Source organism: Mobula hypostoma, chromosome 1, assembly GCF_963921235.1.
Source record: "Mobula hypostoma chromosome 1, sMobHyp1.1, whole genome shotgun sequence".
Lineage (NCBI taxonomy): Eukaryota > Metazoa > Chordata > Chondrichthyes > Myliobatiformes > Myliobatidae > Mobula > Mobula hypostoma.
This window is the reverse complement of record NC_086097.1, coordinates 31,363,085-31,389,720: the sequence shown is the minus strand read 5'-3', so window position 1 is coordinate 31,389,720 and position 26,636 is coordinate 31,363,085. Positions and strand designations below refer to the sequence as shown.

Genomic DNA, 26,636 nt, shown 5'->3' with positions numbered 1-26,636 from the left:
GTTCCCCAGTCTTTGTCCCGGGCCTTCCTGCCGTGATTTGGCCCATAAATGCCACGCCACACCACAACTGTCCTGCACCTTTGGGACTTCACTTCACACCGCAAAAATGCCAGGTCATACATGTGGTTCAAAAGCTCAACTCCGAAAGGGAAGTTACAGGCCATTGATTGCAGTGTTAGTTTTCCAGAAAAAGTGTGATCAATAAAGTTGATTAGTAGTTTTGTTTGTTGCCAGCAAGTCATTGCTGTGCTCCGCCAGCACCATCTTAAACTTCTTGTAGACAGTGGTGGGAGTTGAACCCCGACTGCTGCCACTGTAAAGCATTACGCTGACTGCTAAGCTAGAATGTGCTCCCTTGAATGAATTCTGAATTCTGATTCCCTTGCCCAAATAGGTGATGCTTACTGTGGCAATTCCAAAATCACAGCTCCAAGCTCCCCTCTGTCTGGTAATTCCACCCCTTTTCCATAATACCATACATATGTCATTGGAAATGCATCAGGTGATAGTGCATCCAAGCAGGAGAGTCTTCAGCCCCACCTTCTATTTGCTTTGTTTGTGTGTAACTAGCCGTGCTGGAAGAGCCTGTGAGTGTTCATGACTCAGTCATACAGCCCTTAATTCAGGGAATTTATTTTGTCATGAATGTGTTGGGATAGAAGGTAGCATAATAATGAAGGTGTAACTAAACACGGGGTTTTCATAGCAGTTGCTGGTAAATCTGTTGATAAATTGGGTGCCACGGTATTGTAGCGGTTAGTGTGATGCTTTACAGCTCGGGGTGCTGGAGTTCGTAGTTTGATCCCGGTATGCTCTGTGAGGCGTTTGTACATCCTTCCCTATGGAATGCATGGATTTCCTCTGGGTGCTTTGGTTTCCTCCCGTAATCCAGACATACCGGTTTGTAGTCATTGTAAATTGCCCTGTGAATAGGATAGGGTTGAATTTGGTGGCTTGCTGGTGCCATGTTTCGAAGGGCCAGAAGGGTCTACTCTGCACTATATCTTAAAATAAAGTAAATCTGAGAAATCATGGAAGTATGAGCCTGTCATCCATTTTGCCCCATTCTGCACAACACTCGCTGAAGCTTTTAATGAGTGGGATATTGGGCTCCTGATCCACTGTTTTGCCTGGAGCAAATCCACATACAGTATTTCATCCCTTTTACTAGTCATGGATCTATCTACCTCTTGTTCAAAAAAATTCAAACTTCTAACTCTCCAGGAAGGGAGTTCTAAAGATTTATGACTCTTTTGAGGGTCATTCTAAAGCAGAGGTTCCCTTGGTTAATGGTTGGGGTCCATGGCATGAAAAAGGTTGGGAACCCCTGCCCTAAAGGGAAGGTGAGGTAACCATGGCTAACAAAAACAGTATAAAACAAAAGGGAGGGCATACAATATAGCAGTAATGATTAGGAAGCTCTTAAAAACCAACTGAAGGCAACTGAGAGAGGTAATGAAAGATGAATGATTCTCTGGAGTTCTACATCAGGGATGGTGATGGTGAGAGTAGATTGGAGATGTGGTATGGTTCCCAGGCAGGGAGTACGTTTCTCCTCTTTGCTTCCAACTTTAAAGTGAACAATTGTTTTGATTCATTTGGCTATCGATCAGGGGTAAAATAATTGTTTCTTTTCTCTCTGGTCTTTATTATAATATCAGAATTGGATAGTTCAGTGTTATTTTACCAACTGATGAAGAATGGTTTGTATTGAATTGTCGGAACCTTGAACACAGGGCTGCCTTTAGATATTTATGTGCTATGTTTTTATTTTAAACAATTTCAAGCTCTGGGCTTTGAATTGAAGATGGGCACAAGTTTTCAATTTTTATTTTCAGAGGTTACAGAGATGGATGTTGGATGAGGTGGTTAAAGAAAGTTATCAGATGCATGGGGAAAGATGGGGGAACAACTGTATGGAGGGTATGGAGAAGACCAAGTAATAAGGGATGAAATAATTGAGAGAGGATATAAGTAAACAGTAGTTGTTCTATAGGTGGAATAAAATATAGGAAAGGATTTAAGAAGTATGTACAGCTCTTCCTGATAGCAAGTAAAGTGGCAGAATGCATAGCTGCTGAGCCTAGATAAGTTACAGAAACAGGGTGATTTTAAACTTGGATCTAGTTTGTAAATAGCTAGCTGATGATGCAGTGGTATTCGCACTGGACTTCAGGCAAGTGGTCCCAGATTCGAATCTGGCCGGCTCCTTGTACCTTCCAACCATGCTGGGTTGAGCCTCGAGCTAGTGTGCCAAACAAGATGTGGGGAGGAACTTTACTTTTTACCTAGTTTGAAATAAACAGATTGGCTCATGTCTGAAGTGTAGTCATCTTTTTGTGGGTTTCTTGCACTAACATGTTTCAACCGGCAAGGGGAACAGCTGTTAGATTTGGTTATGGGTAATTATCCAGTTTTAGTGAACAGCCCATCAGTGAGTCAACATTTGTTTTATAGGAACTATTATGATTATGATCAAATTCAGTGTTGTGACATAGCTAGAAAGATCCTAAACAGACTTTTCATGGTTAACTGGGCAGATTGATTCACAGGTACAGTAGAATGCCAGTAGAGCAGTGGGAATATTTAAAACAGGTTATAGAAATCGGGGCCAGCCTATTCCCGTAAGTAGTAAGATAGTCTGGATGATGAAAAAAAAATGAAGGAAAAACACAGAAGGATAAAATCTGCAATTCTGTGCAACAGGAAGAGACACAAAGGGCAGCAAAACATGACTAATCATTTATGAAGAGCAGATAGAATATACAGTATGAAATTTTAAATGAGATATTAAAATCAATACACATGTTTGCAATTGTATTAGGTTAAAACAACAGCTTGGAGCAATGTGGGCCTCTTAAAATCAATTACATAAATATTGTAAGTTAAAATAAGGAAATGGTAGACATGGGAATGATTAAATGTTTACTTTAGAGGACAAAGCAATGATCCTGAGGAAATTAGTATTGATTCAGGGACTTGTCAAAAATTGTTAATATCTGTAATGAAGAAAATCATATCTCTCATGGATGGGAACTTGTTGAGGACATTGCACACTTCCAAGCTTCTTTGACTCGATGAGGGTTCCTTTAGATTGGAAATTTTATCATGTCAGTCTGGTACATGAGAAAGGAAAAAGGGGAAACAAAGAATAACAGACCAGTTGGCCCAAGACCTGTTGGGAAATTTCTGGAGTCTATTACTGATGGAGCAACTGAACACTTTGGCAGTTTTCACTCAGGTGGTGAGAGCCTTTGTGGATCTGTTTATGGAGACACAAAAGACTGCAGATGCTGTAAATCTGGAGCAACACAAAACAAGAACAATTTCCCTCCATAGATGCTGCCTGACCTGTTGAGTTCCTCCAGCATTTTGTGTGTTCTTGTGGATCTGTTGGATTCCTATGCCCGAGAAAACTTGGGATTTTCTTTCGAAGTGATGACTATATCTAACTGGGAGCACTCCTCAAATTTTTCTTACATATTTTCTTACATAAGTTTGCGGATGACACGAAGCTGGGTGGCAGTGTTAGCAGTGAGGAGGATGCTAAGAGGATGCAGGGTGACTTGGATAGGTTGGGTGAGTGGGCAAACTCATGGCAGATGCAATTTAATGTGGATAAATGTGAAGTTATCCACTTTGGTGGCAAAAATAGGAAAACAGATTATTATCTGAATGGTGGCCGATTAGGAAAAGGGGAGGTGCAACGAGACCTGGGTGTCATTATACACCAGTCATTGAAAGTGGGCATGCAGGTACAGCAGGCGGTGAAAAAGGCGAACGGTATGCTGGCATTTATAGCGAGAGGATTCGAGTACAGGAGCAGGGAGGTACTACTGCAGTTGTACAAGGCCTTGGTGAGACCACACCTGGAGTATTGTGTGCAGTTTTGGTCCCCTAATCTGAGGAAAGACATCTTTGCCATAGAGGGAGTACAAAGAAGGTTCACCAGATTGATTCCTGGGATGGCAGGTCTTTCATATGAAGAAAGACTGGATGAACTGGGCTTGTACTCGTTGGAATTTAGAAGATTGAGGGGGGATCTGATTGAAACGTATAAGATCCTAAAGGGATTGGACAGGCTAGATGCAGGAAGATTGTTCCCGATGTTGGGGAGGTCTAGAACGAGGGGTCACAGTTTGAGGATAGAGGGGAAGCCTTTTAGGACCGAGGTTAGGAAAAACTTCTTCACACAGAGAGTGGTGAATCTGTGGAATTCTCTGCCACAGCAAACTGTTGAGGCCAGTTCATTAGCTATGTTTAAAAGGAAGTTAGATATGGCCCTTGTGGCTACAGGGGTCAGGGGGTATGGAGGGAAGGCTGGGTTCTGAGTTGGATGATCAGCCATGATCATAATAAATGGCGGTGCAGGCTCGAAGGGCCGAATGGCCTACTCCTGCACCTATTTTCTATGTTTCTATGTTTCTATGTTTCTATGTTTCTATATTCTATATATTTTATGGCCTCTAGTTAATGTCTACTCCAGCTGTAGAGTCTGTATATTTAAATATTGATATGTCTATATAAAGGAAAGGTACGTCGCATCCAGAGTTTCTCTGGTTAGTGGACGATTTCCCTCCACGCCTCTCTGATGTAGTGGGGAACTGCATACGAGGCAAGTTACAGCAGTGGTTTGCCATTGCCTTCTGCTGGGTGAGTTTCCAAAGAGATCACCGACACGTAACCCAGCACGGATGGAAAGCGTGCAGGGGAGCCAGCTGGCTGGATTCGAACTTGGGACCTTTCGTCCCAAAGTCTGGCACTGATGCCACTATGCCACCAGCTGGGTTGATGTTTATGTAGAGTACCCAAAAATGTATTTAAGGGTGCTTAAAATTGTGATGGACAATGATAAAGTGGATGATAAGTCTTTTCCCCAAGTTAGGGGAGACCAAAACTAGGGGGCATACAATCAGAATCAGGTTTAATATAACTGGTATAAGTTGTTAAATGTATTTAGAGTATGAGGGGGAAAGATTTGAAGGGGGCCTCAGGGGCAACTTTTTCACTCAACGGTGATGGGTGTGTTGAACAAGCTGCCAGAGGAAGTGGTCGAAGCAGGTTCAATAAAAGGTATAGGGATAGGAAATGTTTTGAGAGATGAGGGTCAAGTGCTGGCAAATGGGACTAACTTGGATGGGCATCTTGGTTGGCATGGACCAGATAGCCAGAGAGGCCTGTTTGCCTGTTGTATAACCCTAATTCTGATTCTGATATTTGTATTCTTAGCTTAAGGTGAAAGGGAAATGGTTAACAGGGGGTGAGAGATGACTTTTTCCACAGAGGATTGTGGGTATATGGAATAAGGTGCCAGAGGAACTGGTAGAGGCAGGTACAGTTTCAACAATTGGACCAGTCTATGGATAAGAAAGGTGCCATGGTAGCATAGTGGCTAGCACGACATGATTACAGCTCAGGATGTCAGAGTTTGCAGTTTTGAGTTCTATTCTGGCATCCTCTCTATGAGTTTGTACATCTTCCCCATGACCACATGGGTTTCCACGGGGTTCTCTGATTTCCTCCAACACGGGTCATTGTAAATTGTCCTGTGATGAGGCTAGAGTTAAATAGGTGGGTTGCTGGGTGGGGCCTGTTCTGTAATGCATCGCTAAATAAACAAACAAAAAGGTTTAGTGGAATATGGGCCAAACACAGGCAAATGAGACTAGCTTGGCTAGGCAAATGGGTTGGCATAGACAAGTTGAGCGCAAGGGCTTGTTTCTGTGCTGCATAACTCAGGCTCTTCATGGATTTCCAGAAGGTATTAGCTATCGATTTTCATGACAGACCCAGAGCTGGAGGTAGAGCATATAGAATTGAGGTCAGATTGATTGAGCTTTTGGAAGTTGGTTGAGGCAGGATGCAGAATTAATGGGCAGTACATTGATAGGCTGGATGACTAGAGGGGTTCTGCAAGTTTTTGTACTGGGGTCATAACTATTCACTGTAATTGAATACTGCCCAGAGCTATCCTAGAGTGCTGATTCACTCATCCTTCAGTTGAACATTCAAAGGTTTGTCCTCCTTGCACTGGATAAAAAGCTATCTGTTGGGGTTGTGTGTTGTTGTTCCTGGAACCTGGATGTCCTCTGTGCTGCTGCTGTCTGGGGAATCTGGGTGCAAATGTTTGCCCTCCTTAGGCACTCCATGAAGGTGAACCATCCACAGTGTGGTGTGGGGAGATTGCCTGTATGGGCAGATCAGTCATCACTGAAATGCGGCTCTCAGGGCTATGTCCTGCACTGCTGCTTGGGATGGAAATTTGTCCTCCATCTCTTTATCAACATCTCTCAGTTTGGGAGAACTGTGCTGCCAAATGCAGGTGTGGGGTTTGAAGCCATAAGACATAGGAGCAGAATTAGGCCATTTGCCCATCGAGTCATCTCTGCCGTTTATATGATCGTGGCAGTGATGATCGAATAGCAGACCCATTCTCCTGCCTTCTTCCCGTAACTTGTGGTGCCCTGATGAATCAAGAATTTATCAACTTCCGCTTTAAGTATACCCAATGATTTCACCAGTGTCTGTGGCAATAAATTCTACAGATTCATCACCTTCTGGCTAAAAAAATTCTTCCTTCTCTCTATTGTAGAGGGATGTCCTTTTATTCTGAGGCTGTGCCCTCTGGTCCTAGACTTCCCCCAAAATTGGACACATCCTCTCCACGTCCACTCTGGTGAAGCCACGATACAGGACTACTTGTATGCCAAACACCATAAGCAGCAAGTAATAGGCAGAGCTAAGTGTTCCCACAACCAACGGATCAGATCTAAGCTCCGTAGTCCTGCCACATCCAACTGTGAATGGTTGTGGACAATCAAACAAGTCACTGGGAGGAGGAAGCTCCACAAATATCGCCATCCTCAATGATAGAGGAGCCCAGTACACCTGTGCAAAAGATGAGACTGAGGCATTTGCTACCATCTGCAGTCAGAAGTGCTGAGTAGATGATCCAGCTCATCCTCCTCCAGAAGTTCCCAGCATCCCAGATGTCAGTGTGCAGCCAATCCGATTCACTCCATGTGATACCAAGAAATAACTGAAAGAACTGGATACTGCAAAGGCTATGGGCCCAAACCACTAGCCAAGCTGTTCCAGTACAGCTACAACACCAGCATCTACCTGGCAATGTGGAAAATTACCCAGGTATGTCTTGTGCACAAGAAACAGGATTAAGTCCAACCCAGCCAATTACCGCCCTATCAGTCTACTCTCAATTATCAGTAAAGTAATGGAAGGGGTCACCAACTGTGCTATCATGCAGCACCTTCTGGACAATAACCTGCTTACGGATGCCCAGTTTGAGTTCCATCAAGAACCCTCACCACCTGACCTCATCACCTCCTTGGTCCAAACATGGGCCAAAGAGCTAAATACCAGAGATGAGAGTGATAGCTCTCTATATCAAAGGCAGCATTTGACAGAGTATGGCGTCAAGATGCCCTGGCTAAAATGGAGTCAATAGGAATTGGGGTGGGGCGGGGGGAAGAACCCTCCACTAGTTGGAATCATTCCTAACACAAAGGAAGATGGCTATGGTGGTCAGAGGTCAATCATCACATCCTCAGGACACCACTGCAGGAGTTCCTCAGGGAAGTGTCCTAGGACCAACCATCTTCAACTGCTTCATCAATGACCTTCCTTGTGTCATAAGGTCAGAAGTGGGGATGTCTGCAGATGACTGCACAATGTTCTGCACCATTCGTGACTCCTCAAATAGAAAAGCAATTCATACCCAAATGCAGCAGGAGCTGGAAAAGTGGCAAGTAACGTTCGAGCCACACAAGTGCCAGGCAATGTCCATCTCCAACAAGAGAGGCTTGACATTCAGTGGCATCACCATCACTGAATCCCCTATTATCAACATCCTGGGGGTTATTGTTGACAGGATACTGAACTGGGCTAGCCATGTAAACACCGTGGCTAACAGAGCCGGTCAAAGGCGAGGAATCCTGTGTAACTTACCTCCTGACTTTCCAAAGCCTCTTCACCATCTACAAGGCTCAAGTCAGGAGTGTAATGGAATACTTGCCACTCGCCTGGATGAGCGCAGCTTCATCAACACTAAAAATGCTTGACACCATCCAGTACAAGGCAGCCCACTTGATTGGTACCCCTTCCACAAGCATCTAATCCCTCCACCATCGACAAACAGTTGCAGCAGTGTATACCATCTACAAGATGCACTGCAACAACACGCCAACGTTCCTAAGGCAGCACCTTCCAGACCCATGACCACTACAATCGAGAACAGCAGATACCTGGGAACACCATTTGGAAATCCCCCTCCAAGTCACTCACCATCCTGACTTAGAAACATATCACTGTTCCTTTATTGTCGCAGGGTCAAAATCATGGAATTCCCTCCCTAACATCACTGTGGGTGTACCTACACCTCAGGGACTGCAGTGGTTCAAGAAGGCAGCTCATCACCACCTTCTCAAGGGCAACTAGGGATGGGCAATAAATGCTGGCTTAGCTGGCGACGCCCACTTCCGGTAAATGAATAATTTTCAAAAAAGCTCTATCTAGCTCTATCTATTTGATAAGTTTCATTGAATTCCTCCCCCCCCCCCCCCCATTCTTCTCAACTCCAGTGAGTATAGCTGCTTACATCATTGCTGTTGGGGGTGGAAGTCAACGATTCTTGGCGCCACATAGAACATATATAGAACAGTACAGCAGAGGAGCAGGCTTCTTGGCCCACACTGTTGTGCCAAACTAACTAAATTAGTAATTAAATACCGAATTAAATTAGTCCCTTCTGCTGACACAATGTCCATAACTCTCCATTCTCTGTACATTCATATTTTCCCATGTTTCAGCATCCATCCTTTTTTGTGCACTCCCATTGCTACCCTTTGTTTTCTACTGTCAAGCTTCCTATACAGCCTAAGTAGGCTAATGTGGCAAGTAGTATATTGATTTGTGTGGATTTAAAAATGGTGTGGTAGGTTTTGATAACTGACTTTTATTTTTTTTGCATTTCAGGTCCTGGGAAAGCTCCATCATTGGGATCAGGATTTCACACCAACCTTGGGAAAGAATCGCGCACACAATCTTTACAGAATGGTAAATCAAAAACAGTGTTGAACTCTAAGTTAGTAGAAGGCAGCCTACTTGTAAGCTGATATGTGTCTCTGCCTGCTCATTTGTTCCGGAACAGCTCACTGGAGGTTTCAGGAGATTTGGGTTGTTAATTGTTGTGCTGATTGTGGTGCCCTGGAGTTACTTCACCAGCCTGGCTGGTGCCCTTCACTCTGTCTGCCGCCTGCAGGCTCCTTCCCACCCTCGTTCTCAGACTAACAAGATTCCTGGATTTAAAAGAGATGCTGATCTGTGCTGCAGGATTGTTAATACGGGCTCTGTACTGCAGCGATGAACAGTGAACCCAGTTTTGTACAGCACAATGAGCTTTAAAATAGTTTGCATATTCTTCAGTGTATTCCATATCTTTCTGGTTTCATGCAGCAACATTACTTGAACTGACAGCTCTTTATGTATTCTGAATTGATGGCTGTTTCAGATTTTTCCATTTTGCAGATCTATCATGTTGATCAGAATAAGGTTTATTATCACTGACATATGTCATGAAATTTGTTGTTTTGTGGCAGTAGTACATTAAGAGTACAATAAGCTACAAAAACAGGTGTTCATGGGCCATTCAGAAATTTGATGACGGGGGAAATGTACAGGCTCCTGGTGATATTGAGGTGAACAGGGCATGTCCTCGCTTACAATTTACTAGCACCTGTCAGTTTTCTCAATCAAAGCATAGGTGAAATTTGGAACTTATTCTCCCTACAGGTTATAGGGATTGAGGTCAATCAAACCATTAAAACTGAGCTTGATCGGTAAGGGGAGAAATTAATTTTATGGAGAAGGTAGAACAGAAAATTAAATGAAATTGAAATGCGGATCATCCCTGCTGAACTCAGTGGATGGTAGAACTTCCTAAAGCAATTTATTGTTCAAGGAATTGGTACTGCAGTAAGGCAATTTTAATCATAGTTCTCTCCAGTAGCCACAGGCCTTGTCTGCAGGAGTGGAATAACTTGTAAAGTTGAGTGTCAATTGTGTGTCCACTCCAATGAATGATGGGCTTGGTTTGACTCCCCAGAGCATTTACAATGGGATTAACACTTGCTATGGGTCAGGATGTCTATGGAAATAGTGTCGTGGCTTTTACCACATGGGAAATGTAGCACCTCCACATCTGCATGCTCTGAAAACAACAGGGTAACCATGACCAAAGGAGTAAAGCGCTACCGAATGAAGAGTGCAGCACCCCCTCGGCACGCTCCCTGCCCCCGACACAGTGCCCACTCCTCCGGCACTTCTTCAGTCTGATAGCACATTGTACTGTCCCTCCCACATTAGGTGAGTTTGCTGCCGCTTAACTATTATCATTGTATCTGATTCCACCATGGCAAGCAGCACATTCCAGATATCAACCACTCTCTGTGTAAAAACAAGCTTTACATTTATATCCCATTTAAAGTAATAAACACAAGAAATTCTTTAGATGCTGGAAATCTAGAGCAACACACACAAAATGCTGGCAGATCTCAGCAGGTCAGGCAGCAGCTACGGAGAGGAATAAACAGTCGACATTTCAGGCCAATACCCTTCATTAGGACTAAAAGAAAGGGGGAGAAGCCAGAATGAGAAGGTGGGCAGGGGTAGGGGTAGGGGTAGGAGTAGGGGTATAAACTGGTAGGTATTGAGCACATGGTCGAAGAGACTGAAAGCAGCAGAGATCAGGGGGAACGTTAAAAATTGGTGGTGTTTGTGAAAGGGTGGAGACTGATTGACACAGGTGGTGGCAACTACATATGATTCCACAGACTCCAGTAAAACCTCAGCAATGAAGTTTTATTACAGATAGAATGGAGGGTATGTGGAATGTGATGCTAAGGGTGGTGGTAGAGGCAGATACATTAGGGCAAATTAAAGGACTCTCAGGCACATAGATGAAAGAAAAATGGAGGGTTATGTAGGAGGGTAAGGTTGGAGTGATCTTGGAGTGAGCTGAAGGGCCTGTACTGTGCTGTAATGTTTTATGTCCTGTGAGGACAATGGTGAATTTGATTTGTTTTTGCCAGTGGTCAGTTCCGTGGCCCTCAAGTTCCTGCATTATCAGCAGTACTGATCGACGTGGTTGTCTCCTATTTTGTTTTGTTTCTGATCAACTTATTTCCATTTATAAATAGAAAATTCAGGCCGTAAATGGCCAAATCCTTGAGTATCTGAAAGGAGGTTAACGCTTGCAAAGTGTCACTTGATAAATCTTGCCAATTATGTTCTTTTGTGTTTGTTTGGCAGCGTTGGCTGTGAGGTGGAGCCATCTGCCAGTAGAAAACTGACAAGGGAATAAAACGTGTCATCTTCATTCTTCTGATGCACATTATGAGCATTGACAATTCTCTGGAGTGATGTCAGGACCCACATGTGGCACAGAACTTTTGTATAATAACTATAAATGACTTTTCCCACAATGGGAAGGATGTAATTGCTTTGGAGAGAGAGCAGAGGAGATTCATCAGGTTGTTCCCTGGAGTGGTAGGCTCTAGTTATGGGGAAAGATTGGATAGGATGGATTGTCTTTCTTGTAGCGCAGGAATGGAGAGGTGTTGAAGTATGAGATTGAGAGGTGTAGAATAAAAATCTTCAGAGAGCTCTGGACTTGTATCCCGAGATCTCTTTGTACATCACTGTTCCTTAAGGTCCTGCTATTTATTGTATGCTTATAAAAAAGGTATGACAAAAACTGAGATAAAATAGCAATGTGCAAGCTGTACAGCTGAAACATAATGCAACTGGGCAAAAAGGCTGGCATGAATGAGATGGGCTGAAGAGTTTCCATATTGTATCACTCTGAGTCTATGACATGAATAATCTCATGACCAGTGGGTCATGTAAGGCAGGGGTCCCCAACCTTTTTTGCACTGCGGACCGGCCAACCCGGGGGGTTGGGGTAGGGTTGCCAACGGACAAGAGTAGCAGTCAAATACGTTGTGTTTACCCCGAGGGACTACAATGACCATGAAGCCTTGCGCGGGCACCAGTGCGCATGCATGTACGTGTCTTTTTTTTCTGAAAATCATTTTTGGCGATTCTGTTGGCGGGGGGGGATGTTAATCACGACTGGAATATATGTGATAAGTGGCTAATACACTCAATTTCGTTTCTAAAAGGGTTTCTCTAGCGAATTTAATATTAAACACACAGTGCATATTTTCCTCGTTTGAAAATAGTGATAAGTCAATTATCAGGGGAGGACAGGGGAGCTTGAAGTAAGTGTTGAACGAACTTTCAGTAGTAGTGGTAGAAGCAGGTTCGATATTATCATTTAAAGAATAATTGGATAGGCATATGGACAGGAAAGGAATGGAGGTTATGGGCTGAGTGCAGGTCGGTGGGACTAGGTGAGAGTAGCGTTCGGCACGGACTAGAAGGGCAGAGATGGCCTGTTTCCGTGCTGTAATTGTTACATGGTTATATAAGTAAGTCAATAGCATCATAACATTTTAAGTAACGTTTAGATATTAAACACACAGAACATATTTTCCCCATATGAACATATAATATCATTGCAATGCACCAATATCGCTGAATCAGTGGGAGCCCTGGGCTTGTTTCCCTGCAACAAGACGGTCCTATCGAGGGGTGATGGGAGACAGCGATACTCGAAGGGGGTTCCTTATGTCCAGTCTATCCCAATTTAGTTTTCATTGCATTCATTGCAGAGATATGTTGGAAATGGAAGCAACGTTTTCAGTGCTTTCCTGGCTATCTCAGGATATTTAGCCTTGACTTTGACCCAGAATGCCGGAAGAGATGTTATGTCAAACATACTTGTCAGCCCGCCGTCATTTGCAAGCTCGAGGAGTTGATCTTCTTCCCGTGCTGACATGGATGACACGCGGGTAATGACCTCACATGCGTAATGGCTCAACAGTGGGCATGACAAGGAATGAGGAAAGATGTAGCTAACCCCTATCGCCAAATCATATCGTTTCCTCACGGCCCGGTAGCGCATGCTTTGCGGCCCGGTGGTTGGGGACCGCTGATGTAAGGACATTGTCAGTCTGAATGTATATAACTCCAAATGTATCTGTCTCCTTGACTATGGTGGGGTCCAAAGTGTGAATACTGAAGACAAAGCCTCTGTAGTTACAGCTGTGTTCAGTCAGAATTCAAATGCCACGAGGTAGTGATGCAGCTCCATAAAACTGGTTAGACCACACTTGGAGTATTGTGTTTAGCTGTGGCCGCCTCATGATAAGAAGAATGTGGAACCTTTAGAGGGGGTGCAGAGAAGATTTACCAGGCTGCTGCCTGGATTAGAGAGCATGTTTTATGAGAAATAGGCTGAGTGAGCTAGGGCTTTTCTCTTTGGAGCGAAGGAGGATGAGAGATAACTTAACAGAGGTGTACAAGACAAGAGGCATAGCTGGAATGGACAGCCAGAGTGGTAGGTGAATGGAACTTACTGCCTTGGGTGGTGGTAGAGGCGGATACATCAGGAATATTTAAGGGACTCTTAGATAGGCACATGGATGATAGAAAATTCGAGGGCGATGTAGGAGGGAAGGGTTAGGTTGATATTGGAGTAGGTTAAAAGGTAGGCACAACATTGTAGGCCAAAAAGCATGTACAATGCTGTTGTGTTGTATGTTCTATCACCAAACCTGACTTTCAGCATGGTTGACTCATGTTATAATGCAATTAAAACCAAGCCAAAGACAAAATATGGACACATACCATCTGGGTGTCATGTTCACATCCACAGGATCTCCTGTCTGTTCCTCTTGACTATTGAGTCCTCTCTTCTCCATCTCTCACTTCTGCACCACGGACCTATGCTCAGTGCCAGTAACCTGGTCTCCGTGGCATTCACCTGGGAGGTCAACCCCCACAACAGTATCCAAAACAGTATACTGATTGAGTGGAATGGCCACAGGGGTGCTCTGCACTAACTGCTATTCACCTTCCCATTCCTTCTCTTGGCATTCACCCAGCTACCTGCCTCCTGCAACTCAAGGATGACTACTTCCCTGTAACTGCAATCAATGATCTCCTCACTCTTCTGTGCAAGCCAAAGGCCATCCAGCTGCTGCTCCACATCCCTAACATGGACTTCAATGAGCTGCAGCTGGATGCACTTCACACAGATGTAGTTCCCTGCGAGACTCTGGGTCTCCCAGGACTCCAGCATCCAGCATGAAGAACACACAATGGCCATTTAAACTGGACTAAGTACCCCTGACATAGTAAGTAAAAAGGGAAACTTAACAGAAATTTACCCGGACAACTTACCCAAGTCTACGGGAGGCAAATGCAGACATTGCCGTGGCCCTAGCAGAGACATTTAAGTCATTCCTAGCGATAGGAGAAGTACCAGGGGATTGGAGGATAGGCAATGCTGTTCCGCTGTTCAAAAATGGCTCTAAACGTAAATCAGGAAATTATAGGCCAGTGAGTCTGACATCAGTTGTGGGAAAGTTATGGGAAGATATTCTAAGGAACTGAATATATAAATGTTTGAACATACAACAAAGAAATCTGCAGCACATTACAGGCCCTTCAGCCCATAATGCTGTGTCGACCATGCATCCGACTCTAGAAACGGCCTAGAATTTCCCAACTGCATAGACCTTTATTTTTCTAAGCTCCATGTACCGTCTCTTAAAAGACCCTATTGTATCCACCTCTACCACTGTTGCTGGCAGTGCAGCCCACATACCCACCACTGTATGAAAAACTTACCTTCGACATCCCCCCCATACCTACCTCCAAGCACCTTAAAACTATGCCCCCTTGTGTTAGCCATTTCAGCCCTGGGAAAATGCCCCTGGATATCCACACGATAGTGCCTCTCGTCATCTAATACACCTCTACCAGGTGACCTCTCATCCTCTGTCACTTCAGGGAGAAAAGGCCAAGGTCACTCAACCTATCCTCATTAGGCATACTCTCCAATTTAGGCAACATCCTTGTAAGTCTTCTCTGCTCTCTCTCTCTATAGCATCCACAGCTTTCCTGTAATGACGTGGCCAGAACTGAACATGGTACTCAAAGTGAGGTCTCAGGTTTTATGTACAGTGGCATGCAAAAGTTTGGGCACCCCGGTCAAAATTTCTGTTACTGTGAATAGATGCACTGATTTCCAAAGGCATAAAGTTTAAAAAAACAAGTTCTATTTTAACTTCATCAGTCCACAGAAATTAGCTATTCACACCTTTCAAATGTTGAAAGGCCAGACAGAGTAGATGTGGAAAGGATGTTTCCCGTGGTGGTGGAGTCTAGGACAAGAGGGAACAGCCTCAGGATAGAGGGGCGTTCATTTAAAACAGAGATGCGGAGAAATTTCTCTAGCCAGAGGGTGGTGAATTTGTGGAATTTGTTACTGTATGCAGCTGTGGAGGCCAGGTTGTTGGGTGTAGTTAAGGCAGAGATTGATAGGTTCTTGATTGGCTCCCGAGTAAATACGGATACAGAAAATCCGTTTAAGATTTGTTTTATAATGTTTTGTGCTCATATTATATGTGTTTGAGCATTTCAGATTTACAGTGTGATTGAATATGTATGTGTTTCACTATTCATGATTTGGAGCATTTACTGCATAAAAGATGGTCTTGGTGTGAAAGACAGCAAGCTGAATCTTGAACAGAAGATATTTGTGTGCTAACTACCATATCAGTATTTCTGAGATTATTTACGTGGCTCAGAAATCTAATGATCCCTGCTCATGAAAGCAGTTGCTCATCCAGGAGCTCAGCAAATTGAGCAGCATTTGTCGAGGAAAAGGAATCGTTGACAATTCTGTTGAAACCCTGAATCTGCTTTTAATATGGAGTTGGTCAGGGCCAGTGAAGCAACTAGTTCGTCAAGTTGAATGAGGTTATAAGGAAGGGTAGAAGAGGCAATGATGGTTCCAAAGAGCCAATACGGCAGTTGCATATCTTGAGGGTGCACTCAGCTTTGCTATTGGAACAAACCCAAACTGAATGTTCACTGGCACGCAACTTCACAATAAACCTGATGCATCTCCAGCATATTCCAAACTGGTCTTTCTAAATTTATTTTTCTCATCTCTGACAAGGTGAGCAACAAATAAGACTTTTATACCACTGTGAAAGGAGGGCAACAAAATGCTAGTAGGTTAATTGGCTACTGTAAATGATCCTTGCGCTAGGTAAGTGGCAAAGCAAAGAGTGCAGATAATGACAGTGAATGTAACTGATGGGATTGCTCTGCTGGTGGGTGGTGTGGACAGCAATCAGACTGTGGCTGATATCCTGAGTTCTCATCCTCATCTTCTTTCTTACAATACCATCGTAAGAAAGAACATAAGACCATAAATCATAGAAGCAGAATTAGCTCGTTTGACCCATCGAGTCTGCACTGCCATTTGATCATGTCTGATGTATTTTCCCCTCTTAACCCCATTCTGCCTTCTCCATGTAATCTTTGATGCCCTTACTAATCAAGAACCAATCAAATCTCCACTTTTGAATATATCCAATGACTTGGCCTCATAGCTGTCTGTGGCAGTGAATTCAGCAGATTAACCACTCTCTCTGCCAAAAGAAATTCCTCCTCATCTCTGTTCTAAAGGGATGTCCTTCCATTCTGAGGCTGTGCCTCTGGTTCTAGATTCCCCACTGCAGGAACCATCCTCTCCACATCCACTCTATCTAGGCTTTTCAATTTTCGATAGGTTTCAATAAGATCCCACCTCTCACTCATTCTTCTAAATTCCAGAGTTGAGCCAAAGGGCCTGATTCCCTGCTGTATAACTCCCAGTTGGTTATTTGACTCTCGCAATGTACAGGAGCCACTTATCCAAACCAGAACATCTTTGGGACGTGAAAGGAAATCAGAGAGTCGCGGGGAAATTGTACGATCATGTGGAGAACGTGCAAAGTCCGTGTATACTGCACCAAAGGCCACAATTCAGCCCAGTGAGGCATCTTCACTCTGCACCACTGTTTCACCTATCTGTTAACTCAATACTTTTGCAGTAGCATGAACTAATTTTCATCTGTGTTTACAACATAGGTGGACAGGAGGGCTCTACAACAGGTAGCTAAAATTGCCCAGTGCATCACTGACACCATCCTACCCACCATCAGGGATATAGATAGAGAAAGGTGCTGGAAAAAGGGCTAGTAACGTCATGAAAGATTCCATCCACCCTGCTAGTGGACTGTTTATCACACTTTCATCAGGGAAGAAGCTACAGAGTATCCAAGCCAGGACCACTGGACTCAAAAACAGTCCTTCTGCCAAGCTGTCAGGCTGATCCACACCTCCACCCATTAGCACACCGCACCACCACTATATACACATCACCTAGTGTCACTTTTCGTACATAGAATCAGTCTGTGTACAATATACTAAAAACATGAAATCTGCCGATGCTGGAGATCCAAAGCAAAACATTCAAAATGCTGGAGGAATTCAACGGCCGTAGCATCTAAGAAAAAGAGTAAACTGTCGACATTTGGGCTGAGACCCTTCATCACGACTGTGTGTTTCTCTGTACAGTATATAACAGTTACTTGTACTTTGTTTTATACTGGTGCTTTTTTTGTGGTTTTTATTGTGTTCTTTATGCTCATTGTTTTTTTTAATGTTGCATTGATCTAGAGTAACAATCAAACAACCTATTGTGTGGATAACAATGTAAAGGAGGTTTTGTTCTCCTTTATATTTGTTCTGAAGTATGAGAATAAACAATCTTGAATCCAGACTGTTAAATCAATGCCAGCTTAGAGCCATCACATCATGCCTTTTGACACTTTATTTCCCTCTGATAAAACACCTCCATGGTCTTACTACAGCTCCTCAGGGAAGTGGCTGTCGGAAGTGATGCCCTTGAATGCAGAAGCACGGTAAACACATCTGGTATTAAAGGGAGACTTAAAGTGGATCCCTGCAGGGTCGCGCTTCCCTAACGTCCAATCACAGGAAAATAAACGGATAACATGTGTCTGTCTCTGGGGTCCTATGGAGTATGCAGGCCTCTCCTTCACATGTTCTACCAGTCTGTTGCTGCCAGTACATTCTTCTATGCAGTGGTGTGCAATGGCATCAACATGGGTGATCCAACAGGCTCAGTCTTCTTCTTCGGCTGTCCATCCATTTCGATGTTGACTGTGCTGAGAGTTTAGTCTCTACAGGCACGTTTATGAGCCACAAGACCAGCACTGGATTGGCACTGTCTCCCGCATCGGTTGCATTTGTGATTTGACTGGTCTAGCACTGAATGTCTGCGTTCATGACCTGCTTCATATTCCTTCTACCTTTTTTCCTTGATAGCTGTGATTGACTTATTGACAATGCAGTGCCAACTTCTTCTGTCTCAGGGGTTGACATTCATGTCAGTGTTCTTCATCTGGTGCTTGAGCACGTCTTTGTAGGGCAGCTTCTGACCACCATGCTTCCTCGTTCCTTCACGTAGCTCGCCATAGAAAACAGCTTTGGGTAAACGATCATCGCTCATTCTTGTGACATGACTAGTCCAATGTAGCTGAGAAGCTGTAATGAGCAATTCTACACTGACTGTCCCAGCACGTTTGAGCACCTCCACATCCGGTACCCTCTCTTGCCACTTGATGTGTAATATTTAGTGTAAATGCCTGTGTTGATTAAATGCCCATGTTGTGTCTTGGTCAATTTCTTGATGTGCTTCCGATACAATGTCATTGTTTCAGTTGAATGAAGCAGAGATGGTAAAACACCTGTGTTATACACTTTGACGTTGGTTGCCATTTTAATGTCGTGGCAAGACCAAAGTCGCTTCTGCAAAGCACCAAAGTCTTTTGTAGCTGATTGAATTCTCCTCTCAACTTCCAGATCTGATGAGTTGGTGTTGGTCACAGCACTTCCTAAGTATGTGAAAGAGTCAGAATATTTCAGCACTACCCCATTGATCGATATGACTGGTGGTTTGGTCTCACTCGGACTACACAGAGGAGGAGACTGGTACAGAAGTTCGGTTTTGGAGACATTGATTCTTAGGCCAGAAAGAGCGGCAACAAATGAGAAGCGGTCTACAATTTCTTGAATCACATTAACATCAGTAGCAACCAGGGCTGAGTCGTCTAAATACAAAAGTTCTCTGACGCATCTCTCTCTTGATTTGGTTGAGGCTTTGAGTCTTGACAGGTTGAACAATTTTCCATCTCAGCGAGTCCTGATGTACACACCTTTGTCCAAATTATGGTCCATTATTTCCAAAACTGCAGCAAGATATAGTGTAAACAAAGTTGGAGCAGGAACGCTTCCTGTTTTACCCCGTGGTTGATGGTGAAGTCTTCGCTGACATCTCCTCCAATAGATACTTTGCCAGATATGTTCTCATGAAACAACTTGATCATCGTAACCAGCCTATCTGGACAGCCATAAGTTTTGTGCACTTCCCAGAGTGTTTCTCTGTCCACCATATCAAATGCTTTTGAGAAATCAACAAAGACAATGTACAATGGTTGCTGCTGTTCTACCGCCTTCTCCTGGAGTTGCCTCAAAGTAAAAATCATGTCAGTGGTTGCTCTTCCAGCCCTAAAGCCACATTGGCTTTCAGGAAGCACATCTTCTGAGATGATCTTGAGCCGGCTGAGCAGTATCTTCGCCATAATCTTCCCAGCTGTGGACAGAAGGGAGATTCCTCAGTGGTTTCCACAAACACTACAGTCGCCTTTCTTCTTGTAGATGGTGACTATCAGCGCATCTTTGAAGTCCTGAGGGAGATATCAACTCTGCCAACAAGCATTATATAAGTTTAACAGTTCAGTCTTCAGAGCAGGACCACCTTGCTTCAGTACATCTGATGGAATGCCGTCTTGCCCGGGTGCTTTACCACTTCTGGTATCTTCTAAAGCCTTATTAAGTTCTGTCATAGTGATGAGTCCACATCGCTCTTCTCTTACCAGTCTAGTTGTGAGCCTTTTACATGCATTGAGGTCAGCCGCACCTTGTTGGTTTATAAGGTTACAGAAGTGTTCTTTCCATCGCTCAATGATGTCTTTCCTGTCAATGCATAGATTGCTCCCATTTGCAGTTTTTACTGGGGTCACTGTATTGCTTCTTGGACCATAGGTAGCTTTCAGTCCTGAGAAGAGCCCATGGTAGTCATTCCTGTCTGACATTGTTTGCAGTTCTTCTGCTTTCTTATTCCACCAGTTGGTCTTCATAGCCCTGATCTCCCTTTGAACTTTGGCTTTCACGGCCTTAAATGCTGCTTTGCTTCTTTCAGAGTTCTCTTTCAAGTGACACATATAAAGCCTTTGTTTCATCTCCAACAGTTCTGGAATTGAATCATTCTGTTCTTGAAACCAATCAGGAGTTTTACTCTTAGGGTGACCAAACACCGCACTTGCAGTTGAATGGATGGTTTTCTTGAGCTGCTTCCAGCATTCTTCAGTATTGGTTGGGTCATTGAGAGGGTCTTTGTCTTCTTGGAGAGATAATGTCAATGCTGTGACAAGTCTCCTCTGATATTCCTCACTGGTCAACTTGTTGACATCCAACTTCTTGGGTGCTGCACTGGGTGTTTTTCGCCTTGGCAGCAGCAGTTTAAGTCTAAGTTGTGATCGTACCATGTAATGATCAAGTGAGCACTCTGCTCCATGCATTCCTTATGTCGATAGAACCTCCGGCATATCTGCTGTGCGAATCACAACGTAGTCAAGCAAATAGAGATGCTTTGACCTTGGGTGCATCCAGGTGAAGTAGTTCTTCTCGGGTTGACAAAAGAAAGTGTTGGTAATACCCAATTTCTTCTGAACGCAGAAGTTTAGCATAAGGTCACCACTGGTGTTCTTTCTGCCTTGACCAAATTTGCCAATGACGCCTTCATAGGTACTGTGATTCATGCCTACCCTGGCATTGAAATCTCCCAAGATGAGCAACTTGTCTGCCCTAGGGATATTATCAGTTACTTCAGCCAGTTCCTGATAGAAGGACTTCTTGTCTTCGTCAGAATATGCCATGGTTGGTGCATACGCATTGATCAAACTCAGGAAACGATTCTTTCCCATGGGAACACGTAGTTGCATGATCCTTTCAGATATCCCTATCAGAAGTGTTGGCGATTTACTAGCAATCTTGTTGGAAATAGCAAAGGCTACACCTGCATCTCTCCTTTCGTTGGTTTTCCCAATCCAAAAGAAAGTATGAGAATTTTCTTGGATCTGACCTTGTCCTTCAATCCTTGTCTCTTGGCATGCAGCAATATCAATCTTGTATCTTGCCAATTCCTTAGCTGTCAAAGCAGTTCTCCTTTCCGGTCTTGAGTCGTTATCCAGCATTGTTCGCACATTCCATGTGGCAACAATCAATTTCATCTTCTTAAACTTCTTAGCGCAGTGGTGAAGACCCGTTGGCTGCGGTGAGCCAGCCAGGTGAAATCTGAGCAAGCTTTCTTTACCCCACCTTTTCTAGTGGCTTCCCCTTCCAGGGTGGGCAGTGCTATTCCTAAAAAGGGCTGCCCGGACACTCACGTAGCTGCCTCAACCCTGTTGTTGCTCAGAAAACTCAACAAGGCAGCGACCATCTTATGTGAGCCGCCTATGTGCAGAGTTCATGCTAGCAGCTTCCAGCTCCTCAAGCCTGCTGCCTTCACATGGCCTCCATTGCCACAGGGCTTTCCACGCCATTCAGAAACTCTACTCCAACACGCCTTGCACAGTAATAAGACAGATGGTGTCGTGCCCCCACCATACAGTCTCTCTGGGCTTCCAAATCTGATGCCGACAGAACGTCACCTTCACGCTAGGTTAGACCTGCCAGAGAACGAATCTCCGCCGTACTTCGCTGATGTTCAGCCAGTATCATTCCTACGCCACTGTGAAGCGCCAAGGTAGGATTTTGTAGGAGAACAGGCTCAATAAACTGATTATAAAGGCTGGCTGTGATGTGATAGAACGAAGGATCCTATGGAAAATCCTGGCAATTCTGGACAATGTTTCTTGCCCTCTGCATGCCACCTTGGCTGAACAGGGGAGCACTTTCAGTAGTAGACAAAGACAACTGCACTGATCTGAGGAGCTCTATATGAGGTTGTTCTCACCCTCGGCCATGAGACTTTATAATGAGTCAACCTACAGCTGGGGAAATGGTGACCCTCTTGTGTTGAAGATAACTGTTTAAGGTAACTAACTTTTTATTCTTTCTTACTTCTCTTCTAGTATTTGTATACTTGTATATCTGTGTACTTGTAATGCTACTGTGACATTGTAACTCCCTTTGGGATCAATAAGGTATCTATCTATCTGTTTGAACCAGCAGGAGATGAGGGACTGTTGCACACTTGTCCTGCCCAAAACATGGCTTCAAGACACCATTTCAGACTTGGCAATTGAGCTATTTGCTAATCTCCTATTGGGTGGACAGATATGCTGCAACCTCTGGCAAGACCTGTGGAAGAGAACTGTTTATCTACATCAATAACAACTGGTATGTGAATGCCTCGGTAGTAATGGCCCACTGCTCACTGCAGAAAGGGTTTTGAATGGTGAAGTGCAGGCCCTTCTACTTACTGAGGGAGTTCACTGCCATTGTGATTATTGCTGTTTACGCCCCCACCCCCCGTGCTGTGTGCTAGGGAAGTGCTGCAGGAACTCTACGGTGCCATCTGCAACCTCGAAACCACTCATCCAGATGTTGTTGGTGGCTGCAATCATGCCAACTAAAAAACAGTCCTGCCAAAATTCTGCCAGCATGTCAACTTCACAACCAGAGAAGGGAATATATCTGACCTGGTTTATATCAACGTTCGTGGAGCCTTCAAGGCTATCCCCTGCCCTCACCTTGGATGTTTAGACTACATATCCACTTTGCTAATCTCTGCGTACAGACCGCTGGCTAAACAAGTCAAACCAATTCACAAAGAGATCAGGACCCGGCCAGAAGGTGCCACCTTAGCGTTGTAGGACTGTTACGAAAGCACGGACAGGAGCATATTCAGGGAGGCGACTACCTACAGTCATCACATCAACGTGATGAATATTTGGGATCGGTGACTGGCCACACAGGAAAGTGCATTGAGGGCATTATTGTGATTAAACACTACACTTCCAGGGAAAACCAGAGACCATGGCTGACTGCAGAGGTTTGTGCAATATTTAGGGATCTGGATGCTGCTTTTAGATCGGGACAGGACAACTCTGTCAGCAAGAATTGTGCCCTCCCATGCCATCAGGAAGGCAAAGTGCACAGAAAGTCTACAGACATCTTTGTGATGCCAAGGACACGCGGTGCATGACGCAAGGTATATAAACCATCACAGATTACATGTCCACTCTGTGCATCACCAACAGCGACGACTCCTTTCCTGATAGACTGAATGCTTTTTATACAGGGTTTGACCAGTTCAATGATGTGACATTGAGGATAGCCCCCTCTCTTTCTGAGGAACAGGTGCCCTGACTGGTTGCAGTCAAGGTGAGGAGGATCCTAGCCAAGGTAAACTTGTGCAAAGCTGTAGGCCTGGTAACGTACCTGGTCAGGTCTGCTAACAGAGGTCGCAGACATCTTTAATATCTCTCTGAAACAGTCCACTGTCTCGCCAGGCTTCAAGACAGCCACCATCATTCTGTTGCCCAAGAGAGCAATAGTAATTGGCCTAAATGGTTGGCCAGTGGCACTGACTTCAACACTTGGTGTGCGCTTGTCCAGCAACAGTTCCTACAGCCATAGTCTCTTCACTGATGAAAGGGACGACAGCTACAACTAAATGCAATAAGGCTTGTTACTGGACAAAGGTGAAATTTGCCGTTACCTTATTTGTTTGCCTTTACTTTTGCCATGTCTTTCTGTATTATTTTGCTGTATTTAACATGTGCAATAAAATGAGTTACTGGGCAAAAATGACAATTACATCTATTGAATGTTTGCACAAGCAATACATTAATAAAGCACCTTGTTAAATGTATAAAACATGTCTGTATCAGTGTTATCTTGTATTTCCATACAATGTTACATTAGGCTGTTACACATCTATTGTCAGATATTGTTGTTGTGGTGTTGGAGGTTGCGTTCAAGACAATGAAATACCGCGCTGCCGCCACCATTTGTTCCGGCACGTCATGACAGCGTTTTTAAAATTAGCCGGTTACCCCGTACATACTACAACGGCCAACCGGCGTTTTCAGATTTAAACACTCTGGAGAGTGTTTTAGAAAAACTCCGTTTTCGGGGGAGGAAAGCGCCATTTCAGTGTGGACGGAGGGTCAAAACGAAGAGAAAACGCTTCGGTTATGGACTTATCCAGTCTAGTGTGGACGTAGCCTGGGTAACAGCTTCTTCCCTCAGGCTGTGAGACTAATGAATACCCTCCTACCACCAAGATCTCATTAATAGGAGTGCAAGCTGTTTACTATATTGTTTATTGTTTACCTGTTCTGTGTTTTACAACATGCATTTTGAATTATATTTTAACTTTTCATGGTATAATGGTTTATGTGTTGTGTGTGATGTATGTTGTTTGGGTGCACTGTCGTCTAGAGGAACATCATTTCATTTGGTTGTATATATGTACAATCAGATGACAGTAAACTTGAACTTGTAATCTGTTTTCTCCCATCACTTGCACCCAGATCCCCCAGCTGCCCCTGTAACTACCAGACCGTTGGTATCTTAAGTTGCTACAGATTATACACACAAAATATGCCCAGTTGAACTTGCTGCATGTCCTGGTAGTATAGCGGCCAGCGTAATGCTTTACTGTGCTAGTGATCTGGGTTCAATTCCAGCTGCTGTCTGTAAGGAGTTGGTATGTTCTCCCAGCGATCGTGTGGGTTCCCTTTGGGTGTTCGGTTTCCTCCCACATTCTAAAGACGTACAGGTTGGGGTTAGTAAGTTGTGCATCTCGCTGTATGTTTTGATGTGCTGTATATATGACAAATGAAGCTAATCTTTAATAAAGCTAAACTTTTATAAGACCATAAGATATAGGAGCTGAATTCGGCCATTTGGCCCATCAAGTCTGCTCTGCCATTTCATCATGGCTGATCCAATTTTCCTCTTGGCCCAAATCTCCTGCCTTCTCCGCATATCCCTTCATGCCCTAACCAGTCAAGAATCTATCAACCTCTGTCTTAAATATATATAAAGACTTAGCCTCTCCACAACTGCCTGTGGCAAAGAATCCCACAGATACAACACTTTCTGGCCGAAGAAATCCCTCTTCATCTCCATTCTAGAAGCATACCCCTGTATTCTGACGCTGTCTCCTCTGGTCGTAGACTCTCCCACCATAGGAAATATCCTCTCCACATCCACTCTGTCGAAGCCTTTCACCATTCAATAGGTCTCAATGAGGTTACCCCTCATTCTTCTGAATTCTAGTGAATACAGGCACAGAGCCACGAAATGCTCTTCTTATGACAAGCCACTCAATCCTGGAATCATTTTCATGAACCTCCTTTGAATCCTCTCCAGTCTCAGTACAACCTGCTCTCTTTTAAAGCTTTTATAGGTATGTAAAAAGGAAAAGACTGGTAAAGACAAATGTAGGTCCCCTACAGACAGAAACAGGTGAATTGATTATGGGGAGCAAGGACATGGCAGATCAATTGAATAATTACTTTGGTTCTGTCTTCACTAAGGAGGACATAAATAATCTTCCAGAAATAGTAGGGGACAGAGGGTCCAGTGAGATGGAGGAACTGAGTGAAATACATGTTAGTAGGGTAGTGGTGTTAGGTAAATTGAAGGGATTAAAGGCAGATAAATCCCCAGGGCCAGATGGTCTGCATCCCAGAGTGCTTAAGGAAGTAGCCCAAGAAATAGTGGATGCATTAGTGATAATTTTTCAAAACTCATCAGATTCTGGACTAGTTCCTGAGGATTGGAGGGTGGCTAACGTAACTCCACTTTTTAAAAAAGGAGGGAGAGAGAAACCGGGGAATTATAGACCGGTTAGCCTAACGTCGGTGGTGGGGAAACTGCTGGAGTCAGTTATCAAAGATGTGATAACAGCACATTTGGAAAGCGGTGAAATCATCGGACAAAGTCAGCATGGATTTGTGAAAGGAAAATCATGTCTGAGGAATCTCATAGAATTTTTTGAGGATGTAACTAGTAGAGTGGATAGGGGAGAACCAGTGGATGTGGTATATTTGGATTTTCAAAAGGCTTTTGACAAGGTCCCACACAGGAGATTAGTGTGTAAACTTAAAGCACATGGTATTGGGGGTAAGGTATTGATGTGGATAGAGAATTGGTTAGCAGACAGGAAGCAAAGAGTGGGAATAAACGGGACCTTTTCAGAATGGCAGGCAGTGACTAGTGGGGTACCGCAAGGCTCAGTGCTGGGACTCCAGTTGTTTACAATATATATTAATGACTTGGATGAGGGAATTAAATGCAGCATCTCCAAGTTTGCGGATGACACGAAGCTGGGTGGCAGTGTTAACTGTGAGGAGGATGCTAAGAGGATGCAGGGTGACTTGGATAGGTTGGGTGAGTGGGCAAATTCATGGCAGATGCAATTTAATGTGGATAAATGTGAAGTTATCCACTTTGGTGGCAAAAATAGGAAAACAGATTATTATCTGAATGGTGGCCGATTAGGAAAAGGGGAGGTGCAATGAGACCTGGGTGTCATTATACACCAGTCATTG

General features: G+C 44.0%; 1 protein-coding gene across 2 annotated transcripts in view; it reads left to right on the top strand.

Annotated features, from left to right (window-relative positions):
- The window catches only part of brf1b (BRF1 RNA polymerase III transcription initiation factor subunit b), a 459,400-nt gene that overhangs the window by 53,065 nt on the left and 379,699 nt on the right, over positions 1 to 26,636 (top strand). For both annotated transcript variants that reach the window (XM_063045501.1, XM_063045512.1), the window contains exon 2: positions 8,992 to 9,072. In XM_063045501.1, the coding sequence (XP_062901571.1) occupies positions 8,992 to 9,072 (81 nt within the window). The remainder of the gene's footprint in view (positions 1 to 8,991; positions 9,073 to 26,636) is intronic.